Source organism: Oxyura jamaicensis, chromosome 1, assembly GCF_011077185.1.
Source record: "Oxyura jamaicensis isolate SHBP4307 breed ruddy duck chromosome 1, BPBGC_Ojam_1.0, whole genome shotgun sequence".
NCBI classification, from domain to species: domain Eukaryota; kingdom Metazoa; phylum Chordata; class Aves; order Anseriformes; family Anatidae; genus Oxyura; species Oxyura jamaicensis.
In genome coordinates, this window is record NC_048893.1 from 105,917,637 (window position 1) to 105,936,295 (window position 18,659).

The 18,659-nt window shown below is 40.3% G+C and overlaps 1 protein-coding gene across 4 annotated transcripts in view; it reads right to left on the minus strand.

Moving 5' to 3' along the window:
- Nucleotides 1-18,659, minus strand: part of APP (amyloid beta precursor protein) — a 211,232-nt gene that overhangs the window by 95,240 nt on the left and 97,333 nt on the right. For all 4 annotated transcript variants that reach the window (XM_035315530.1, XM_035315532.1, XM_035315531.1 and 1 more), the window contains exons 4-5: nucleotides 16,786-16,898; nucleotides 15,501-15,694 (exon numbers count right to left, since the gene is read on the minus strand). In XM_035315530.1, the coding sequence (XP_035171421.1) occupies nucleotides 15,501-15,694; nucleotides 16,786-16,898 (307 nt within the window). The remainder of the gene's footprint in view (nucleotides 1-15,500; nucleotides 15,695-16,785; nucleotides 16,899-18,659) is intronic.

Below are 18,659 nucleotides of genomic sequence, written 5' to 3' on the forward strand. Positions count from 1 at the left end.
AGCCTTTTATTTGAAGTTAACAACTTGCCTCCTTCACCTCGATTTGAAGACTAAGCCTGCAACATTTCACTTTACAATATGTTGTGTGGTACAACTTTGAAAGTAAACCCAGAGCAAAGAAGAGGACAGTATGATCTCCTTAATAGGGTGTGAGGAAAAAGTTAGGAAATAGTGATAGAAATCTTGTATGCCATAAGACGCACTTCTAGGAAAAAGTTAAGACTCTGAAAACAAGTGTGCATTCTCTGTTCCTCACCCCCAAAAATATCTGGCCACCCAAAACACAGCAGAGACTTAAAAGTAATAATGAAACTTTTCATTTGGTGAATCCTAGACAGATTCTAAAAACATGTGTAGTAATAGATAACTTATAGAAGAGACTGAAAAAGCAATGACCTGTTCCCATTTTACATGGGAAAGACTGAAAAAAGGACTGAACCACCAGGTTCTTCTCTTGGTTTCCTGTTTTCAAAGAACTGGATAAGATATTTCAGCATCTTCACAGTATGGTTTTCCTCTAGCATTCTAATTTCATTATCTCCAAAATCTTCTGCTTAGTTCTTAGTAACTCCTTTCTGATCAATGTGTTTCTTCCGTTTTTGTTATTTTGCCTTTTTAAGAGCATGAAATAATTGCTATACATACACACTGTCACCTTTCAATGGCCAGAGGGGGCTGGATTTCTAAATTCTAGTATGTTTCTGATCTCCAGGTTAATGGACTTCTAGTCTTAGCTACGTACAGACATTCAAACCAGGAGTGCTGAGTATAAAACATCCAGTTTTTGATCAAGAGCTTCAGACAGGATATGCTGCTCAACATTAAAGAAAACTGTCCTGTCTTTATCTCCCTCACCTGAGCTAAAAATACAGAAACAAACACAGCATGCTTTTAAAAAAGTGCAATTATTTTTCCTCTTCCTTTCACATAAATGATCACACTCAGATACTGGCAAGCTCATAAAGCTAAAAAAAAAGGACCAAAAAAAAAATCAAAAAAACAACAAACTAGTGAAACAAAGGAAAGTCAATTAGTCACATGGAAAGCCACTTCAAAAATAATTTGTATGCATGCATCCAATATCCATCTGTTTTTAGCTACACGAAAGCAATTAACTCAGCTATGCCAGTCCCCAGCATTCTGCTGGGAAATTCTCAGCATCAAGGTGAAGCTTTCTGCTTTAAGGGTTGTGCAATGGTGACAGGAGCAGGATGAAAGAAGAGAATTTCTGTATGTACGGGTTGGCCCTGCCCACCATTAGAGTGGACCCTGGTTTCCTCTCCAGTAACTTAGCAGTTACCGAATGCCGAAGTGTAGCTCCCACCTGCATCCCCTTTATGAGTTGCTCCTTGCTGAAGATGTCTGAGACAGTAAAAAAAAAAAAAAAAAAAAGGCAGAAATAATGAAATAATGGAAGACTACAACAGTTGACAGGATCAGGCTCCTGAAAATATTCTAAAAATCTTGCACAAAATTGTGCTTGAATATTCTTTCTAATTTGATCATTCCTAGAAAAAAATATATCTCTGCTAGCAACATATATTGCAAGATTCATGTCACAAGAATAGGATTTCACAGGATTTAAATTTATTGCAAGATACAAGAAAAGGAAATAATGAAAATAGAATAAAAGTGGTTTTACCATAGATTTTGATACCTAAATGGAAGCAAGAGCCTTGCTAAATATTTCAAGAAATAAGATGCCTGAAAACAGGCTTAGCAAGTTCATTTCCCTATTAAACAGGTTTTTAAAACTCTCATTGTACAGAAATGTGTTGCTACACTGAGGTTCTAAGGGAGCACTCCTGTCTCTCTTGAAAAGTAATTATTTTCTCAGCTATTTTATATACAAAGACGAGTTAGTCTCCTTCCTTATTAGCACTATTGTTCAAAGAAAAGGGGAAGGAAAGAAGTGCCTTTACACGTTCTTAATAAGCTTCTCCTTCAGCGAAGCTGAATACCCGAAAATAACTGGACTTGCAGTAGTCTGATGATTTTATCATGCTCAGCTATGCAGCACAGTACCATAAACCAAACTGCATGAATACACAACAGTGAGGGACATATCCTAGCATGCTCCAACAGTAAAAACAGCAACAGTTTTACATTAGAAATCAGTGCTAGTCCCCTACGTCACTTGCTCATGAGATTCAATCACAGTAACCATGCACAGCAATGTAAGCGGAAGATGTCCACGTCTTCTCAGAGCCCACAGTTAGGACACACACAAGAAAAGCAAGAAAACCTTAAGAACGCTACTCAAGGGCCAGGGGCCACTGGGAAAGAGGGGGAACTGCAGTAGCTGCCCCATAATTTGCTAGTAAGGGGACTTTAAGCCTTATTCTTGAAGACGTTAAATCTCAGTGTGCTTCTGCCACAAAGATAGGAGGTGGAGTTGACATTTTTAATACCACAAAAGTACTAATTCTTCTAATAACATGAAAAATTATCCTTGGTTTTGTTTCTTTGGACTTGATCTCTGTTACTATCCAGGGTCTTCTACAAAGAATATGCACATGACAGAAACAACAGAGTAGTGAAGTTAAACTTCAACTTTTGGACTCAAGCATCAACTTTACAAACTGGGACAAGAACCTCCCTGCTGCACAGTGCATAAAGCTCTGTTTCTCCATGTCATGATAAATGCTTCAGTACCTTTTCACTTGTCTCCATCAGCAGCACCACAGTGTTGTTTTCCCAGACACCGTGTCTAACTTTTGCATGCCGCTCACCTCGGCGTTCAGTTTCAGACAAAAGTCTAGTACAAGATAAATGTGGATGCTGATATTTTTCTCATAAGTCTTGAGAGCTTTATTTAATATATGTAGCAGACATGCTTACTTCCCGTTATTATTATTACATTTTACCCTTTATGGTTAACAAGTATGAGCCAATCTTGTTTCTTCTGGAATCACAACATCTTGACAGCTTTTTCATATATTCCCTCGATACCATCCCAGCCTGGGCTTTATTAGCACCACAGACTGCAGTGTCTCGTTTACAAGATATTGTTGACATTTTGCCTTAGCTTAGTGGTGCCGGTGACAGGATTTTTCAAAGGCTGCTCAAAAAAAATTACTTGACACAGTGACAAGTTCACAGATTTGCAAAGCCATATTATCATCATCTGAATTTAACAGTTCAGCAGTAAACAATGGAGAGGTAAATTATTTGGCTTGAATGCAGCCAGGAAAATATTTGCAATCCGCACATACAACATTAGCGTATCTCATTCTCCTGTCAGCAGAGACTTCTGGCAAGCAGAGCCAGCACTTTCCTTTAGTGCTGGACACAGGAGTCACCATGGTTTTGAACCTTCTGTTTCTATCTCCCCACGTATGGGATATTAAAATCCATTCCCTTATCATGAAAATAATGCTTCCCTCAAGCATCCAAGCAGTACAGTGGGTCATTAGTAGAAATCATCTGCTAGGTGTGATGAAATGCGGTATTTGAAGTTTGGAGGCTTCAGCACTATTTCTGATGCTGCAGATACAGTGGAGTTTCAGGCATCCCTAAGAGGTAATCAGTTCCGTTTCAAACACTGATTTAGATAATAACTTATCAGCGACTCCAATAGGCATAATTCTGTTTTTAAAACACATACCACTGTACAGTCCCTGCCAGTATGCACCCAGGCATATAGTTAAAAACAATGTTTAAACCATAGTTTTCGTAATGTATATTTAACAACTTTATTTTCTTAATCCATCACTTTAGTAAGAACTGACACCAATGTGTTGTTTATTCACACAGAATCGTGCATGGTCCTGTTACTTCTTGAAGACAAAACTGAAGGACAAGTAAAGGAAAGCAAAGGAAAAGTGAACCATTACTCCTTGCTGCTAAAGAAGAAGAGAGAAAAGTTAGTACTATAAAATTTCATTTTAGTATTCCAAAAACCTACAATAAGGACAAAAGAGGAATACAAATAAAAAGAGCAATTAATTTTCTTTCTAACTATGCATCAGGACTCATGGGACTGCAGCATAAACTGCATTTTAAGAGGAGAATTCTGTCTGCAACTATTACCTTCAGACAAAAATTTGGCAAAGCTTTCAATTAAGGGTAACATATAATGAGGACTAATAATTGGTTTGGGCGAAGTGCCTCACCTTTGTCTGTAGTAAACTTTCATCCATTTGGATGTACTTAAAGCATGATTTTGACAAATAACTTTAACAGAAACATACTCCATCACTGGGTGAAATAACAATGAAAAGGTGTGAAAGACAGGTGTTTTGAAATCCAGAAAGATTAGTGTTCACTACACTTTTGCAACTATATTTTATTGCAAACAGACTCCCTCTGGGCTGTGTTTTTTACCAGCCACCAAGACTGAGCAAATAGCTGGGGAAAAACTAATTCCAGGAGAAGAACCAAATCAAGACTAGTAACAAGTTGCAGTCTGCCTACAGAGAACAAGGCCATAGATGTTGGCTGAGGGAATTAATACAAGAGAAGCGGCTGCTGCTTGTAACCTGCAGCCTGTGCTCTTCCAGCCCAACGGGCTGAGCTGAGGACAGTTGATGCACCCATAACCTTTACAGCTCTGCAGGTGCCATTGTCCCACTTCCCAGGATCTTGCGCTTCTCTATAGCCTCTACAGCTCCCCTAGTCAAGTATGCAGCCTGGGCCTAACTTTGTTTCCACCACAAGATTAATGATAAGCACAGATACTCATGCCAGTATACAGGAAACCTCCAAAGTGCCAAGTTCTTTAAATGTGGGAGTGGAAATGGACAGATCCAGCTGCAAACCTCCACCCGCATTTGGATTACTGCCTTAGAAGAAAATGCAGAAGAGAAACACAGAGACAAGTACAAGAGTGCAGCATATGCTTGGAATCCAAACAGGAAGATGGGTGCACCTGACCCGGCCTAATTACCAGGTTTTTAACTAAAAGCAAGTCAGAAGGCTAATGGGAACCAAATTTGTTCTCAACCTGCACATCAGAGGCCCGGGCATTTTCTACCTAACATTTATCCAAAAGTCGCATTCTTTTGACTGGAGGATGAGATTTCTCATGAGGCAGGTTTGAACCCAGCACTGCACTCATCACATTCCTCCGAATGGTGCCGCTTACGAAACACACGAGTCAACACAGGAACCACCTCAAGCTTAAAACAAAGCCAATGGTGCACCTGGGCATATGAGCACTCGTACCACTGTACCTTCCAGTATTTAGCTTTGACTTTGGTACACTAGCTGTCTTCAAGAAAAAGGTGAGTGTATTAGCTGTGTGAAACCAAGCATCAAGGGAGTAAAGTTAAACAAGCAATATCACAGCGATTTTGTGTAGGGTAGAAGAGGGAAAGTCAAAATCAAGTGCAAAATGAAGATTTCAGCATTCACCTTGAAAGTCCAAGAGTTAAGGAGATACACAACAAATGTCAATATCCCTGTCAGTATTGGGGCAGGGTGGGGGGAAGCAGCAGGATAAGAATTAAACTGCGCTGCAGTTGTGAGATCAGGCACTGTGCCAGGAAAGAAAAGTGTTATGCCAGACCCCCAGTCTATGTAACTGATGTTTTAAATGGCTTACTGGCACTGAATTCCGGAAAATTACAGTGATTTACAGAATTGAAAGTCTGACCCACAAGGTATCTCAGAAATAATGTTTCTGGCCGCCTGGTAAGTGACCACAAAAGGATAAACCGCTTAAAAACCCCCTTGGTTATTTTCACTGGGGCTGGATTAAACTATGCTAGTAAATTAGGTATTTTACAACAAGAAGAAACAATGTGATATTTGACACATCCAAACCTGCCTTAAGGTACAGTTAAAATTTTAAGAACAGGGGCACCTTCCATTGCACACCAGGTCAGGATGAGCAGATCACATAGTCTAGCATTTTTCAGGCATTCATTTTGTCACATTCAATTATTTTCCTTTTTGCTTTCCCTTACTTCAGAGGTTGCAATTACATATATTTTCACATTTCCTAACACACAAAAAAAATTAAATTAGCTATTTCATGAAGTGAATAACAATAGCAAAAATATGCTGGGTTTCATTAACTTGGTAGAAACCATGAAAAGTTGCACTAAAGTTCTTTAAATTTCATTTTTGAATAGAACACACACAAGGCAAATACAAATCCCTTGCCCTATTCCCTCTGAGAGGCACATTTATCTTTTTCCCCCACAAATAAACATGAAGGTATAACTTTTACCATTATAACTTTTTTCCCCACAGCTGACCTGCTTAAAAAGATCAGTAAGAGGTAGCATGTAACATTTGAACAAGTGCACTGGCAGAAGGTACCTGTTGACTGATATGCAAGAATACTTTTTCAAAACCAACCTAGCTTAATCTCTGAAACAACGCTTTTGCAAGTATTACTGTTCTCACATTTTCCTTTGGATGATGGTAGATTCAGCAAGAAGTATTTTGTTTTTTTAAAGAAGGTCAGAGTAATGTATTTAACCTATATTCTTTTTCATTTTCTTCATTTATACTAAACAGAAATTCAGAACTAGAAAAGTACATGTATCTACAAATGCACAAAATCCATCAGGCTCACAGAGCCTTCTGACATTTAATAAATATTAAATTCAAAATCCTGCTACTAGAAGAACATTAGGACTAAATGTGATGGGAGACAGCAGAGTGTAGGTCGTCTGTGCAGTCCTGTTTGAGCCAGCTTGAGAATCAACAGAAAAGCTGTCTGTTATATTTGCTTCCACGCAACCTCTGCCATACTCAGAAAGCACTGTTCAATGTCTCTTTGTCCAACCTGTTACCCTACAGCTTATTTAAGGTACACAGTGTGAACTCTGTACCAGATGAAGTACTTGCCTCTGTGGAACTCACCACCTTGGTACCCTCACACGGTAACTACAGGGTCAAACTACAAGAATGTCTGTGTTTTACAATTGGGAAAGCAAACAAAAAGTACCAGAAGCATGTAATAACTCTGGATGTTTAATGTAAGACATTGCATAACGCTTTTCAGAGAATGTGCCATCTACACTTCCTAAACACAGATGCCACTAGCAGCTTCTGCAAGTGGCCAGAATGCCTGCAGAGCAGATCATCTCCACTCATGCAGCCAGAAAAAAGGAGAGGATACCTTTCGTACCAAGCTTTTCACAGTGGCCACAAGATGCCAAGCCTAATGGAAGACTTCCATGGCAGAAGTTACTGTTTTAACCTTTTCTTCTTCACTCAAGTCACAATGTGAATGTTATTTTTCTTCAGCAGTGACCAAAATAGAGTTCCCATGTGAAAAATGGCATGTTATCATGCCACCAGAGCTAAAACACTTGCATTCCAGATTAGAAATCTCTTCTGTCAGAAATATATAAATATATATATTTGGTGTTTCATCCATGTATTGAGATGTAGTGTTTGTTAGAAGGCAAAGAAAAATATATTTAATACAGAAAATGCTTTACTATACAATGCTTGTAATAGCAGAGCCTCACAAAAGGTGGAATTCCTAAATTTCCACAAAGCACCCTAATACTGCTTTCTTGTTTCTAGTACAGATCACAAAGCCAGCCTACATCACTGAAATGTAAAAGAGAGCAGGAACCACTGGCCAACTTTATGGAGGGACATGCGGCTATGAATCCACTGGCACGCAGTCATGCTGGTGTGATAATACATGTTGAAAAACCCAGCTGCAAATTTCTCACTTTCAACTTCTTTCATAAAGGGCACAGTGCTGGAAATGGGATGGTATATGTCATTATTTCACAAGAACATCTCAAAATATCTAGTAGAGGTATCAGAAGGATTTCTTGAACTGACTGCTACATAAACATATATAGGGAACCTCTCTCTCTCCAACATTTCAGTCATTACAAGTGACAACATTTTTGCTTATAAAGCTTTTGCTTATTACTTAAGGAAAACGCTGTTGTTGATTACTCTGGTTTTTGAGGTCATAAAGCTGTAACCCTTCTTTGGCCATCTACTATGTATTAAACAGGCAAGTTTGATGCCATTAAGCTCCTAAAAAAGGCTCAACATTCACATAAGTCATATAGCTGGTTTGCAGAGCTAGCAAACTGCTTTCTTAAGGGGTCACGAAAGCCTGGCTATATCTTACTAATCACTTCCTCAATTAAATTAATTCTCTGCACCCATAGCCTCATCTATCACTTCAGTTAAGGCTTTATACTCAAATGGTGATTAGATTTGCCAGCTCAGCATCGCTGTAATTACCTCTCAAAGCAATGTGCTGTTTCATCAATTCCATTTGAACATTACTTGTCCTAAGAAGAAATCCAACAATTACCAGTCTTTCTAGAGTCATTAACACTCTCGTGTGTCTATGCTTTCTGAATTTCATTTTAACAACCTTTACATGAAAAAGGGGGGGGGAGAGTTGTTATTAATAAGACATCATGGATTACCCAAATACTAAGAAATTGCCTACATGAGTGTTAGGAACAATGAATGTAAGAACTTGAGACATCAAATACACTAATAGTGTATAGAATATGCTAATAGGACAACATACTTCAAGAGATATTCATCATAAGCAGTAATATTATGCCAGTAATTTGATGATACCTGAAATTCATAAAGAAAAGCAATTAAGTTGTATCATTAGAATGCTTATTCTTAATACTTACTCCCCCAAATGAATTTAGTTTCTCTAAATTTAGTGATTGACAATCGTTGTAGTGCAAAGTTCACCTATTTCAACCACTGATGTTAATCTACACTGACAGCAAACTTGGGGCCAAAGGCAATTAAAAATAATCATGTTTTTAATTCCTTATATTCATGTTAGAGCATTGACTTACAATTAGGAACAATTTCTATTAGGACAGCTGAGGAGGCCACTGCCTCTGGCTGCATCCCTCCCTGCTCGTGTCTCACAGATGACTGAGCTCGCCACGAAACAGATCCTGCACCACTGCAATAGGCACGCCACTGCTGCCATGAGGTTCAGTTTCTTTAACTTTGCAGGGGTACAAACCGCCTGCAGCTCAGTCAGCACAGATGGAAAAAAGGAAATCTTTTTTTATCCATCTAAAAGCAAGTTATTTCCTGCTTTTAAGTCAGAACCTGCAGTCCAGACCCTTTGTTAGCTTCAGTCTGGTTTAGTTTTACTAGCACCTGGGGAGCGGAGGTGGTGGTGATTTTTAAATTTATTTTTTTTAAAATAATCATTTAGGAGATTTCCACTGGAGGATTTCTCGTTGACATTTTAGAAATTGACTTTCCAGTTTAATGAAAAAGCTTACATCAAAGAGAATTCATTGTTGTTTGTTTTAATGTGATTAATAAGATGGCTTGAAAATAGATGAATACTCAACCGAGACAAAATGAATGTTAATTTTCTTTTTCCTCCAGTGACTGTGTTTCAAATGAAGAATTTAGCTTTGGTACCTTCCTTTTTCTTGATCAATACCACTTTTTTCAGCTTTAGAATAGCAAAAGCTTCAGGATGTCAGATTTCCTATTTCTACCTTCTTAAGACAAATCTTCTGGGCTCAGAGCTGGCCCCAGTTAAGCTACTGATTTTTGTCTAGATGTTGCAGGACAATGTTAACAGTAAAAGTGATAGGAGAGGAGAAAGAAAGAACAGACAAGACACAAAATGCCACGACACGCTAGCCATGTGTATGAGAGAACTGGTAGAAATCAAGGATTTAAGAAGCAGTAAGGATCTCAGGGAAAGTCAGTCTTGAAGTACTCGTATTTCTCTGTCAGCGGTTATCCACAGCCAGCCAGCAGGCCGGGCCTGCCTTCTCTTCAGGCCTGCAGCACTCCCTAATCTCATGAAGATGCTGGTGCTTCAGCTCCTGTGCCACTGTTGCTGCATGGTGCCATCGCGCATAGGAGCTGGCCTTGCTGTGGAAACCTTTAGGGGAAGGACACCTGGCTGCTGGCTGCCAGCACAAAACACTGCCCAAGGCCCGTCCACCAAGCCTCTCCAGGGAAGCAACACAGAAACCTCTCAGAAATGGGAGGAAGCAACGTGTGTCGACACCACCACTTCTACCTTCCAGTTTTGTCAGATGAGCTTTTCTCCATGTTGGAGCTGTGTTTGTTTCTTCCAGCTTTAGTTCAAATGCCAAAGAGAGTGAAGTACTGATAGGATTTGTAGATAAGGAAGATTAACAAAAAGTAACCAAGATCTCCCTTATCAATTAATATGCAGGGGGCAGAAATACGCCCCTGTCAAACAATCCCTCGAAAGGCTCTTCTTTCGTGTTGTATTTCTGAAAGCATTTTCTGGATGGATGGATGGATGGATGGATGGATCTGTGCGTATGTGAAGAGATGAGCAGGAGAAACAGAAGGGCGAGAGGGACAAAGGGAGATGTAAAGGGGAGAAAAGGGACAAGAGGATTTCATGTTTTGGATAGTCCTTGTAGAAGAACAGCCCAAGTGAGAGAACAGTAAAGAGCAGCCAGACGATCTGCAGCTCCATATCACAACATTGGCTGCTGCATGGCTCTGGCTTGTATGAAATCTCCCACTGCTCTGTGATGCTACGAGATCCAGACAAAGGGAGTTAAGCAGGAGCTAGTCAGAGTTACACTTACAAAAGGGAAGGCAATTTTCCATTTATAGCAATGGCAAAAGCCCATAAAATTGACTTTAAAAACTACTATACTGACTCTTGTATACTCATCACCTTTTACCTATTAAATTTGCTTGCTATGTGTCACTGTTTAGACTCGGGAATTTTTCATAAATATTTCTGCAGGCAGACATCCAAATTGCTCGTCTGGCCTGCCTAATTTATGTCACGTCAGTAGCATAACATACCACGAGGACTTAGTGTGTTACTGCATCAGGTCAGGGCACTTTATGACCATGGCCAATTTAAATGCATCTTGTGACAGCCTGATTTGATGACACCTCTCCAGAGAGTTTCGATTGTAGCTCGTTTGATGTTCAGGTTAACTTGCAGGCATTTATGAAACGAAGACAGTAGGTAAAACATGTATTGACATCTTTGTACAACTTGTGTCATAAAGACATAAAAAGGGCAAGAAAGTGAAAGAAACAAAATGTACAGTTCGTCTGTGTCAAATGAGAATCCTTGTACAATTATTCAGTAAAGCAATTTTGTCAGCCCCTGTGACTCCTCTTCCCCAAATGCTCTAACAAAACTGACAATTAAAAGCATAGGTCTCACCTGGAAACAATTCAGCGTAACAGCCACAAATACTATTCTGCTTTCACCATTAGGAAAGAAAAGGTTGGTTTTAAAAGCCTTTCAGGATTTCTTGGATTATGGTTGAAGGAAGCAATTAAGAAAGTCAGTTTTTCCAGATGCCTACCTCTGACAGGAAAAAAAAAAAACAACAAAACACATTATTTAAGAAATTTAAAAAATGATATAGTGTTTTAACAACTGCTTTTGCAGCATCCAGGAGATGACCACTCACCCTTAAGGTCAGTCTGTTACAGCCTTGCAAAACCAGAGTACAACGTGACCACCATGTTATATAGCACAAATTTTTATTTGGGTCTTACTTCACAGATGTCTGATTTTCAGCATGAAGTGGACTACAACCCCTTTGGATTATTTATTTTGGTTTAAAAAATCTACTCGATTAACTATCCTAAGGGCAGGTATGAACAAACCATAAAACTCTGCCTGGCAGAAGTTTATGAGGAATTGTAAACCAAGCCCTTATAATATACACTAATCCCCACAACATGACATTTAGAACACTACCCAAACCATTAAATCAGGCTGAACATACATTAAATACACTGAACAGACAAAGTTAATTTGGCCCAACCTGTCAAGGGAAAAACAATGAGAAAATGAAATCCTGTACTTTGGACCTTGAAAATAAATTCAGATACTCTAGAAAAACAAGGCCTAACTGAAGTTAAGGAACTATCTTGTGCTTCTGAGTCATTGGACTAAAATCCTAAGGAAAAGCTTTCTACATACCCCTCAACAGTGAGCCACACTGTCTCTCGGTTTCCCTGATTTAACAGAGGGATAAATGACACCAACCTCTTTACCAGGTGGGAAGGAAAGCCTGGGAGGTCTCAGATTTAGTGATGAGAAGGGGCATGTTTGAGACAGATGTAGACAAGAAACCTGAAGTTTTTAGCTCGATCCCCACTCCTGAAGATGTTTGGCCTTGGACATCAAGGATGCCAAAGCTCCTAACAAGTGTCCAGGTATGGGCAGGAGGCCATGAGGCTGCTCTGCGTCTCAAGGGCAGCCAGAGCTCTTAGGTCATTTGACTGAATTGTAGCTATAAATGGAGATCTCTGCAGCTTTACTGAAAGTCAGCACCTGCATCTGGCTGTCCCTCAGGCAGTCTTCAAGGTAAGTTTTAATTAAAGGTGTGGATAACAGCAAGGAACGCCACCACTGAAAATGCTTGTGACCTCTTAGTCAGAGTTGCACGCTATTTCAGGACAAGCACGATGTGGCATCACTTCAAAATGATGGGGTGGATCCTGCCTTTCGGCCTCACAAACTGAAAGGGGGTAGGCCACATCCTTCAGAGCAGCACACCCTCCCTCCTTCTCCCAAGCACTTCCCACAAGCAATGTGGAGAGGCAAGCTGTGTCCTTTCCCACTGGGGCGCAGAGTGGTCACAGGTGGGGTGGGACAAATGTCCACCTGCAACAACACGGCCGCCCAAAATGCCTCCACACACCCTGATGGCACGGGTCACAAACTGAGGAGCGAGAAATGTGCAGTACTGCAGCCAGGGTGACAGCAACAGGATGGTTTCTACCACAGTGGGAGGAGTGGGCCATGCTGTGGCTGGACCACCTGCTGGCTCTCAACACTGAAGACACCAAGACACGCATGGCAAAAGCATCCACAAGGCCCTACTTGTACGACAGAACCCAACCACACAAGCAGATCTTAAGGGAACAACAACAGAAAGGTAAACTGGAAGAAAGAGCTACTACTGAAGTACTCATGTAGTCCCGGCAACTGAGTTCTAGCCTGAAATCCTGACTTTTGGGTAGAAATGGAAAAATAAATCAGCCCAGTAAGAGCTGCTTCAGAAATGCTGTGGCACACCAGCCACAAACCTAGGCCAGTGTGGAAGGCTTTAGGATGAAATAAACATCATCAGTGTAAGATCACCCATTTTAAATTTAAAATATAAACTTCAGTAAACACTTCAAACAGAGTTGCTTTAATAGCATAAAATACTGGAATTTCGCATTGGAAAATAGCCCCCTACTTTTAACTTCCGTTCTCCCTCACAATCAGCTTAGGACTAAGGCATATATACCTAGACATACACACACACACACAGACATATGTTTATATATGTATGGCTATATATATATAAGTATACAAAAATACCCACAAAAGAATTGAACTACCACCTACTGCTGCATGAGATCTTTTTTTTTTTATAAAATGACTAAATTTCAAGAGGATTTCTGGCTCCAATACGCACAGATCAAATGCAGTTAGGAAGCTGAAGAGGCAGCAAGAACTACGAGTGAGTCAGTGTAAGAGAACTACAAATTGCTTGGCTCTTCATCTGCAGTCGAAGTACAAGTGCCCCATAAAAGGATCCTGTCATTTTCTTTTTCCATGCATGTCTATGGGAGGGGAAGAAAAAAGAAAAAAAGGCGGGAAAAAAGCAGTATTTACTTGGAATTTCAGAAATTGATTCCAAGGCAATTCCAGTTCCTATTCATGGAGCATACAAAATACTGAAGTTATTCGTGAACTACTCTCTTCACAGATCAAACTGCTTCAAGAGGAACAAAACAGATTAGAATAGTAAAGTAAATATTCAGTGACTAACATGAAAAAAGAGATAAACGGTCTTTTAACCAAAACTTTTATATACACCCTTGTATGCTCTTCTATTTAAAATATTTTAGGAATGTTCGAGCAGATACAAGACAAATTATCTATATAAATGTATACGTTATATAGATAAATAAACCGGGTAATAGATAAGAGATCTCATATAAGATAGATCTATTTTATATATTTCTGTATCTGTCATATATTATATATATGAGGGAAAAAGCAGGTGGGTATCAAGTCTGCACTCACTCCTGACTCTAAGAGAACATTTTCCAATCAAAGATTAAACAAAACACAGGGAGCTGACAGGGGCAATAGTACAAAGGTTGGTTTACAGATCCCAACAAAAAGGTTATAAATTGCAACATTTTGACAACTGTTGGAAATATAGATCAGAAAAAACCCTAAACATGTCAAGAGAGAAGACACGATGTTGCCTTATGTAGTTTCTTAATCCAACAGCCCAGACGATTTACTAATTTATGAGACAAAACTAGAAACAATAATTTTAATAAATTTAACTCATTCTATTTTTCATGAAGAACTCTTCCCTGCCATACGAACTAATGCCTTGTCAGGGAAGATTTAGATGCCCATCATGGAGTTGTTCCTAACTTTTCATTGTCTTAATGTCTTCCCTTTATACCTAATTATGGCAGTTCAACTTCTGTCCTTCATCTCTACCCTGTTCCTGAACTTGTTTTCATTTGATTATTAAGAAAGTCCAAACTCACACAATTCAGACCTATTAACTTTCTGCATTATTCACTTCATTTGGTCCCAGTTTATTTCCATGCTTCTCCTTGAAAATGCTTGTAATCTGTCTCAAATTTTGGATTTGGTATCACTATTTGCAGAAGAGACACTATCATCACCTAAGAAGTGGTTCCTTTTCTTTTTTGCACAGTATGAAGTGATCAGAGTCTAGGGAGCACAAATAAAATTTCAACGTAGACCTTGATTTTATGAAGAAAACCATCTTAAAGTAGTGGTTTGAATTCAGTTGCAAGGACATAAAATTGTTCACTGCTCTCACAGCTGCTGCCTAAGGCACTCAATTGAGTGATATGAAAAGGTCTTGACAGGACTGGACCGCTCAATCACAACAGTTACAACCCACATTTGGCTTAGAATTAGCCTGTGTGCGCAGGAGATGCTAAGGGCTAAAGATGAGCGTGCTATATCCAAGTCCTTTTCCTGTCTAGGGCTGTCTTGCAAAGGAAACCTCCACGCTCCATCTAGCTGTAGCATACAAATTAGTCTTATTGTCAAAAGCTAGACGTTAAAACAGATTTTCTTTTGTGTCACACTTAGTAATAGCAAAGAAAATATTCTTATGGCAGTAAAGACACACAGCTAACACCTAGAATAAATGAAAGCATTTCAAAACCTCCAACATTTGTCAAATGAATATCTGCTGCAGTGCCCCGAGACTCCACATGAAGCACCTTAGAGAACAGTATTTGTCATTTAGAACTCAAGAAATTATGTAATTAAGCATTTTTGTTATAAATCTAGCAATACTTCTCACTGAAAAAGATGAAGATGTAGAAAGTGCAAAATCTGTATTAGCAATAAGGTTTTAGGGGCAGGGGGAATGGAGAGAAGGAGGGAGGGAGGGAACACATGGTTTTGAACCATTCTAGCTGGAAATTCACTCACAAGCAGGACTCTCCCTTCAACACTGAGATTTTTTAGACAGATTTTTGGCATCTCTAGTAAGATGATAATAACAAGTTGAAGGGGAAAAAGCCACTCGTACCTTCCATCTGCATAGTCTGCATCTGCGCCTCCCCACCAGACATCTGAATCGTCATCTTCAGCATCAGCTGAGTCAAGATTGTCACTTTCCTCTGCTAATGGGCAGCAAACGAACTCCACGCCACGAAACTTGTCAATTCCACAGGGCAGCAGCATGCCATAGTCATGAAGATTCATACTCTTCTCACTACAGGACTACAGAAATTAATAAAATAAAATTTAAAAAAACATTTTACTGATGGAGGAAGCTGGAAAAAATGTGACAGAGCTCAAGAAAATGTAAGGTCTCACATAGAGCCTGAGGAGGTTGAACTTGGTGAACAGCATGATTTCTGAATTTTGAAACATGACTTAGTGTGGTCACCTGTGCATTCACTACCTGCACTCTTTGTATCTCCCTGACTGTCTGCATGACCATGGCAAGCAAGCAGCTCTTCCTTCCCCTGCCCTTTAGTCCTTGCCTTTATGGAAGGACTCCCCTCCTCCCACATACTTGGTGACTCCATATGCTCTTACTCAAAATCTTCACAGGATCTGCCTCAAAAACAGAAGACCCTAAGGCAGAACAACTATTTGTCTTCCTCAGGTGTTAATACTGTTAAACAGCTCATTGTGAGATAGATCAGCACTTAAAATTAGAATTTGCATACATGAAGGCTGGAGCCTTAAACTCTAGTTTTAGGAGGGCAACAGGATTGCATCCAGGCAGGTTATGAATATCTCTAGAGAAGGAGACTCCATCTCTGCTCTGGAAACCTGTTTCAGTGCTCTGTCTCCCTCATAATAAAGATTTTCCTCATAGTCAGCTGGAACTTCCTGTGTTTCAGTTTGTGCCCGTTGCCTCTCATCCTGTCTCTGGGCACCACCGAAAAGAGTCTGGCCCCACTGCCTTCATGCCTTTCCTCAAAATATATATACATTGGTAAGATCCCCTCTCAGCCTTCAAATCTTCTCCAGGCTAAACAGGCCCAGCTCTTTCACCCTTTCCTCATAAAAGGGATGTTCCAGTCCCATAAATGTCTTTGTAGCTCTCCGCTGGACTTGCTCCAATACTTCTAGGTCCCTCTTGTTCTGGGGAGCCCAGAAGTGGCCATGACACTCCAGGTGTGGCCTCAACAGGGCTGAGTAGAGGGGGGGAATCATCTGCCTTGACCTGCTGGCAACGTTCTTCCTAACGTACCCCAGGGTACCATTGGCCTTCTTGACCACAAGGGCACACCGCTGCCTCATGGCATAGTGATACAGTTCTAAGAGAAGGCAGGAAATTTTAAGACAGATTAACGCACCTCTTTAGCAACAGTATGCCAGTGCAGGTGAGTTTCACACACATCCATCCTTTCCTGGTGAAGGAATTTGCACTTATCTGGTACCAGAAGGGCATCACTCACAAACTCGCCCACTGAAAGAAAAAAAAGAAAAAAAAAGGTTATTATTTTGCTTCCAGAGCAGTTCAGTTTCTGAATGGTGCTTCCATTTCCACAGTGCTCAAGCTTTTGATTTGAAAGTAGCTCCTGTCTTTGATGCCAGAGATGTATCTGATTATGAAAACGTTAAGCTAGCATAATGCAGCAACTTCTACATGATGCCCCGTGTGAAACATGCCAGACCCACTGAAGACACATGTGGTGCAGCGTGAAGGCAGGAGATGGTGGGATCCAGCTTCTGGGAGGGGAGTGCAGGGAGCTGGGAGGGATGACTTTGTTCTGCTTTCACACCTATGCAGTGGTAGGGAAGGGGCCTGAAGTGCTTAGAAATACTAAGAGCTTTTCCAGTACAAAATAAATCTGACATTAACACATTGCTTTAAACAATTCTAGAGCATTTCTACTGAACTACAGCACCAAATGTCCACTCAGTTATTTTTGTTGATGCAGCCTCTCTCTTTATTGCAACCTCATTTCATCAGTCAGATGAATTCAGGTTAACCAAGAAGACCAGTGGAGCTCAGAAGCCAGGGAACATGATGGCTCATGGATCGCCTGCCTATCCGATCAGACTGAGTGGGAGAAAAGGCCCTTTGTCATGGACGGAACCAACCAAAGAAACTGCGGTACCTTTAGCAGCAGGGCACGCTATTGAAGTACATCATGCTCACAGCTTCAGTACTTACGATTAAAAAGAAACCCAGCTAATAAACAACACGATTTATTAGACTAACGTAACTAATCCTATACAAGTCTGGCATTGCAATTAAATAACCCAAGCCCCCTGAAAAATATTTTGAAAGGAAAAATTAGGGAATGCTTTCAAGAAGTTGATATACTGAGCAGCCCCTGCATTGTGAAAGCGCATGACTCAGCTGGCATGAATTATCAGCTCCCCGAAGCACAATTGTCTTTCAGCCCCAAAAAACTACAGTAGGTTTTAAATGCCCAAACCAAGATGGCCCAGTGGCTGCCCACATACAGTAATGAGTCAATGAATCGGAAGGAGTTGAGCGCAAGTTTTCTGTTCGGTAGAGGGTCATCTCGGGGAGCTGATGAAACAGCCCGTGAGGCTTACAATTACAAAGTCTGTTTTAAAAATAATCAACGCCCTGTGCACTGGGGGAAAGCACAGTTCATGCAAATGTATCTATATAGCTGTGCTAATCACCCGCATGTATATTTCACACAAAGTTCCCTGTTCTACTTCAGTGCTTTTGATCTCAGGTCTTTAAAAGCCAGTTGGTTAATTTACCAGGAAAAAAGGACTTTATTACCTTTACCGTTGCGGAACGTACTCAGCGGCTTGCCAATTATTAACAGAAATGCCTTCTAGAGGCGTCTAGAATCAACTTGTAAAAATAACGAGTTAAAACGCTTTCTGATAATCCGAAATACAAAATTTGCAGCTTCTGTTAAAAAGATCTCTGCTGCTAGTGGTATCCAACCTAAATCCTGCACTGGAATTTGAATAAATCTACATGTTGGTTTTGGCTGTAGTCATCCTTGTGGGGGACTACCCTGCCACACCCCCCAAGTGACTCAGTTCACAGGGAAGGGCTAGTGCTTCCATTTAGCCAAGTGCCTGAGCATTAAGCAAGCACATGGGTGTTTTGCTCACAGAGTAGGTCTGTTTTGCTCTCATAGGACACAACCCTTCATGGAGAACTGCACTTACACAGTGCCGGCTGTTCAAGCATGCGAAACATTCAGAGCAGTCTTAACATTTCTACAAA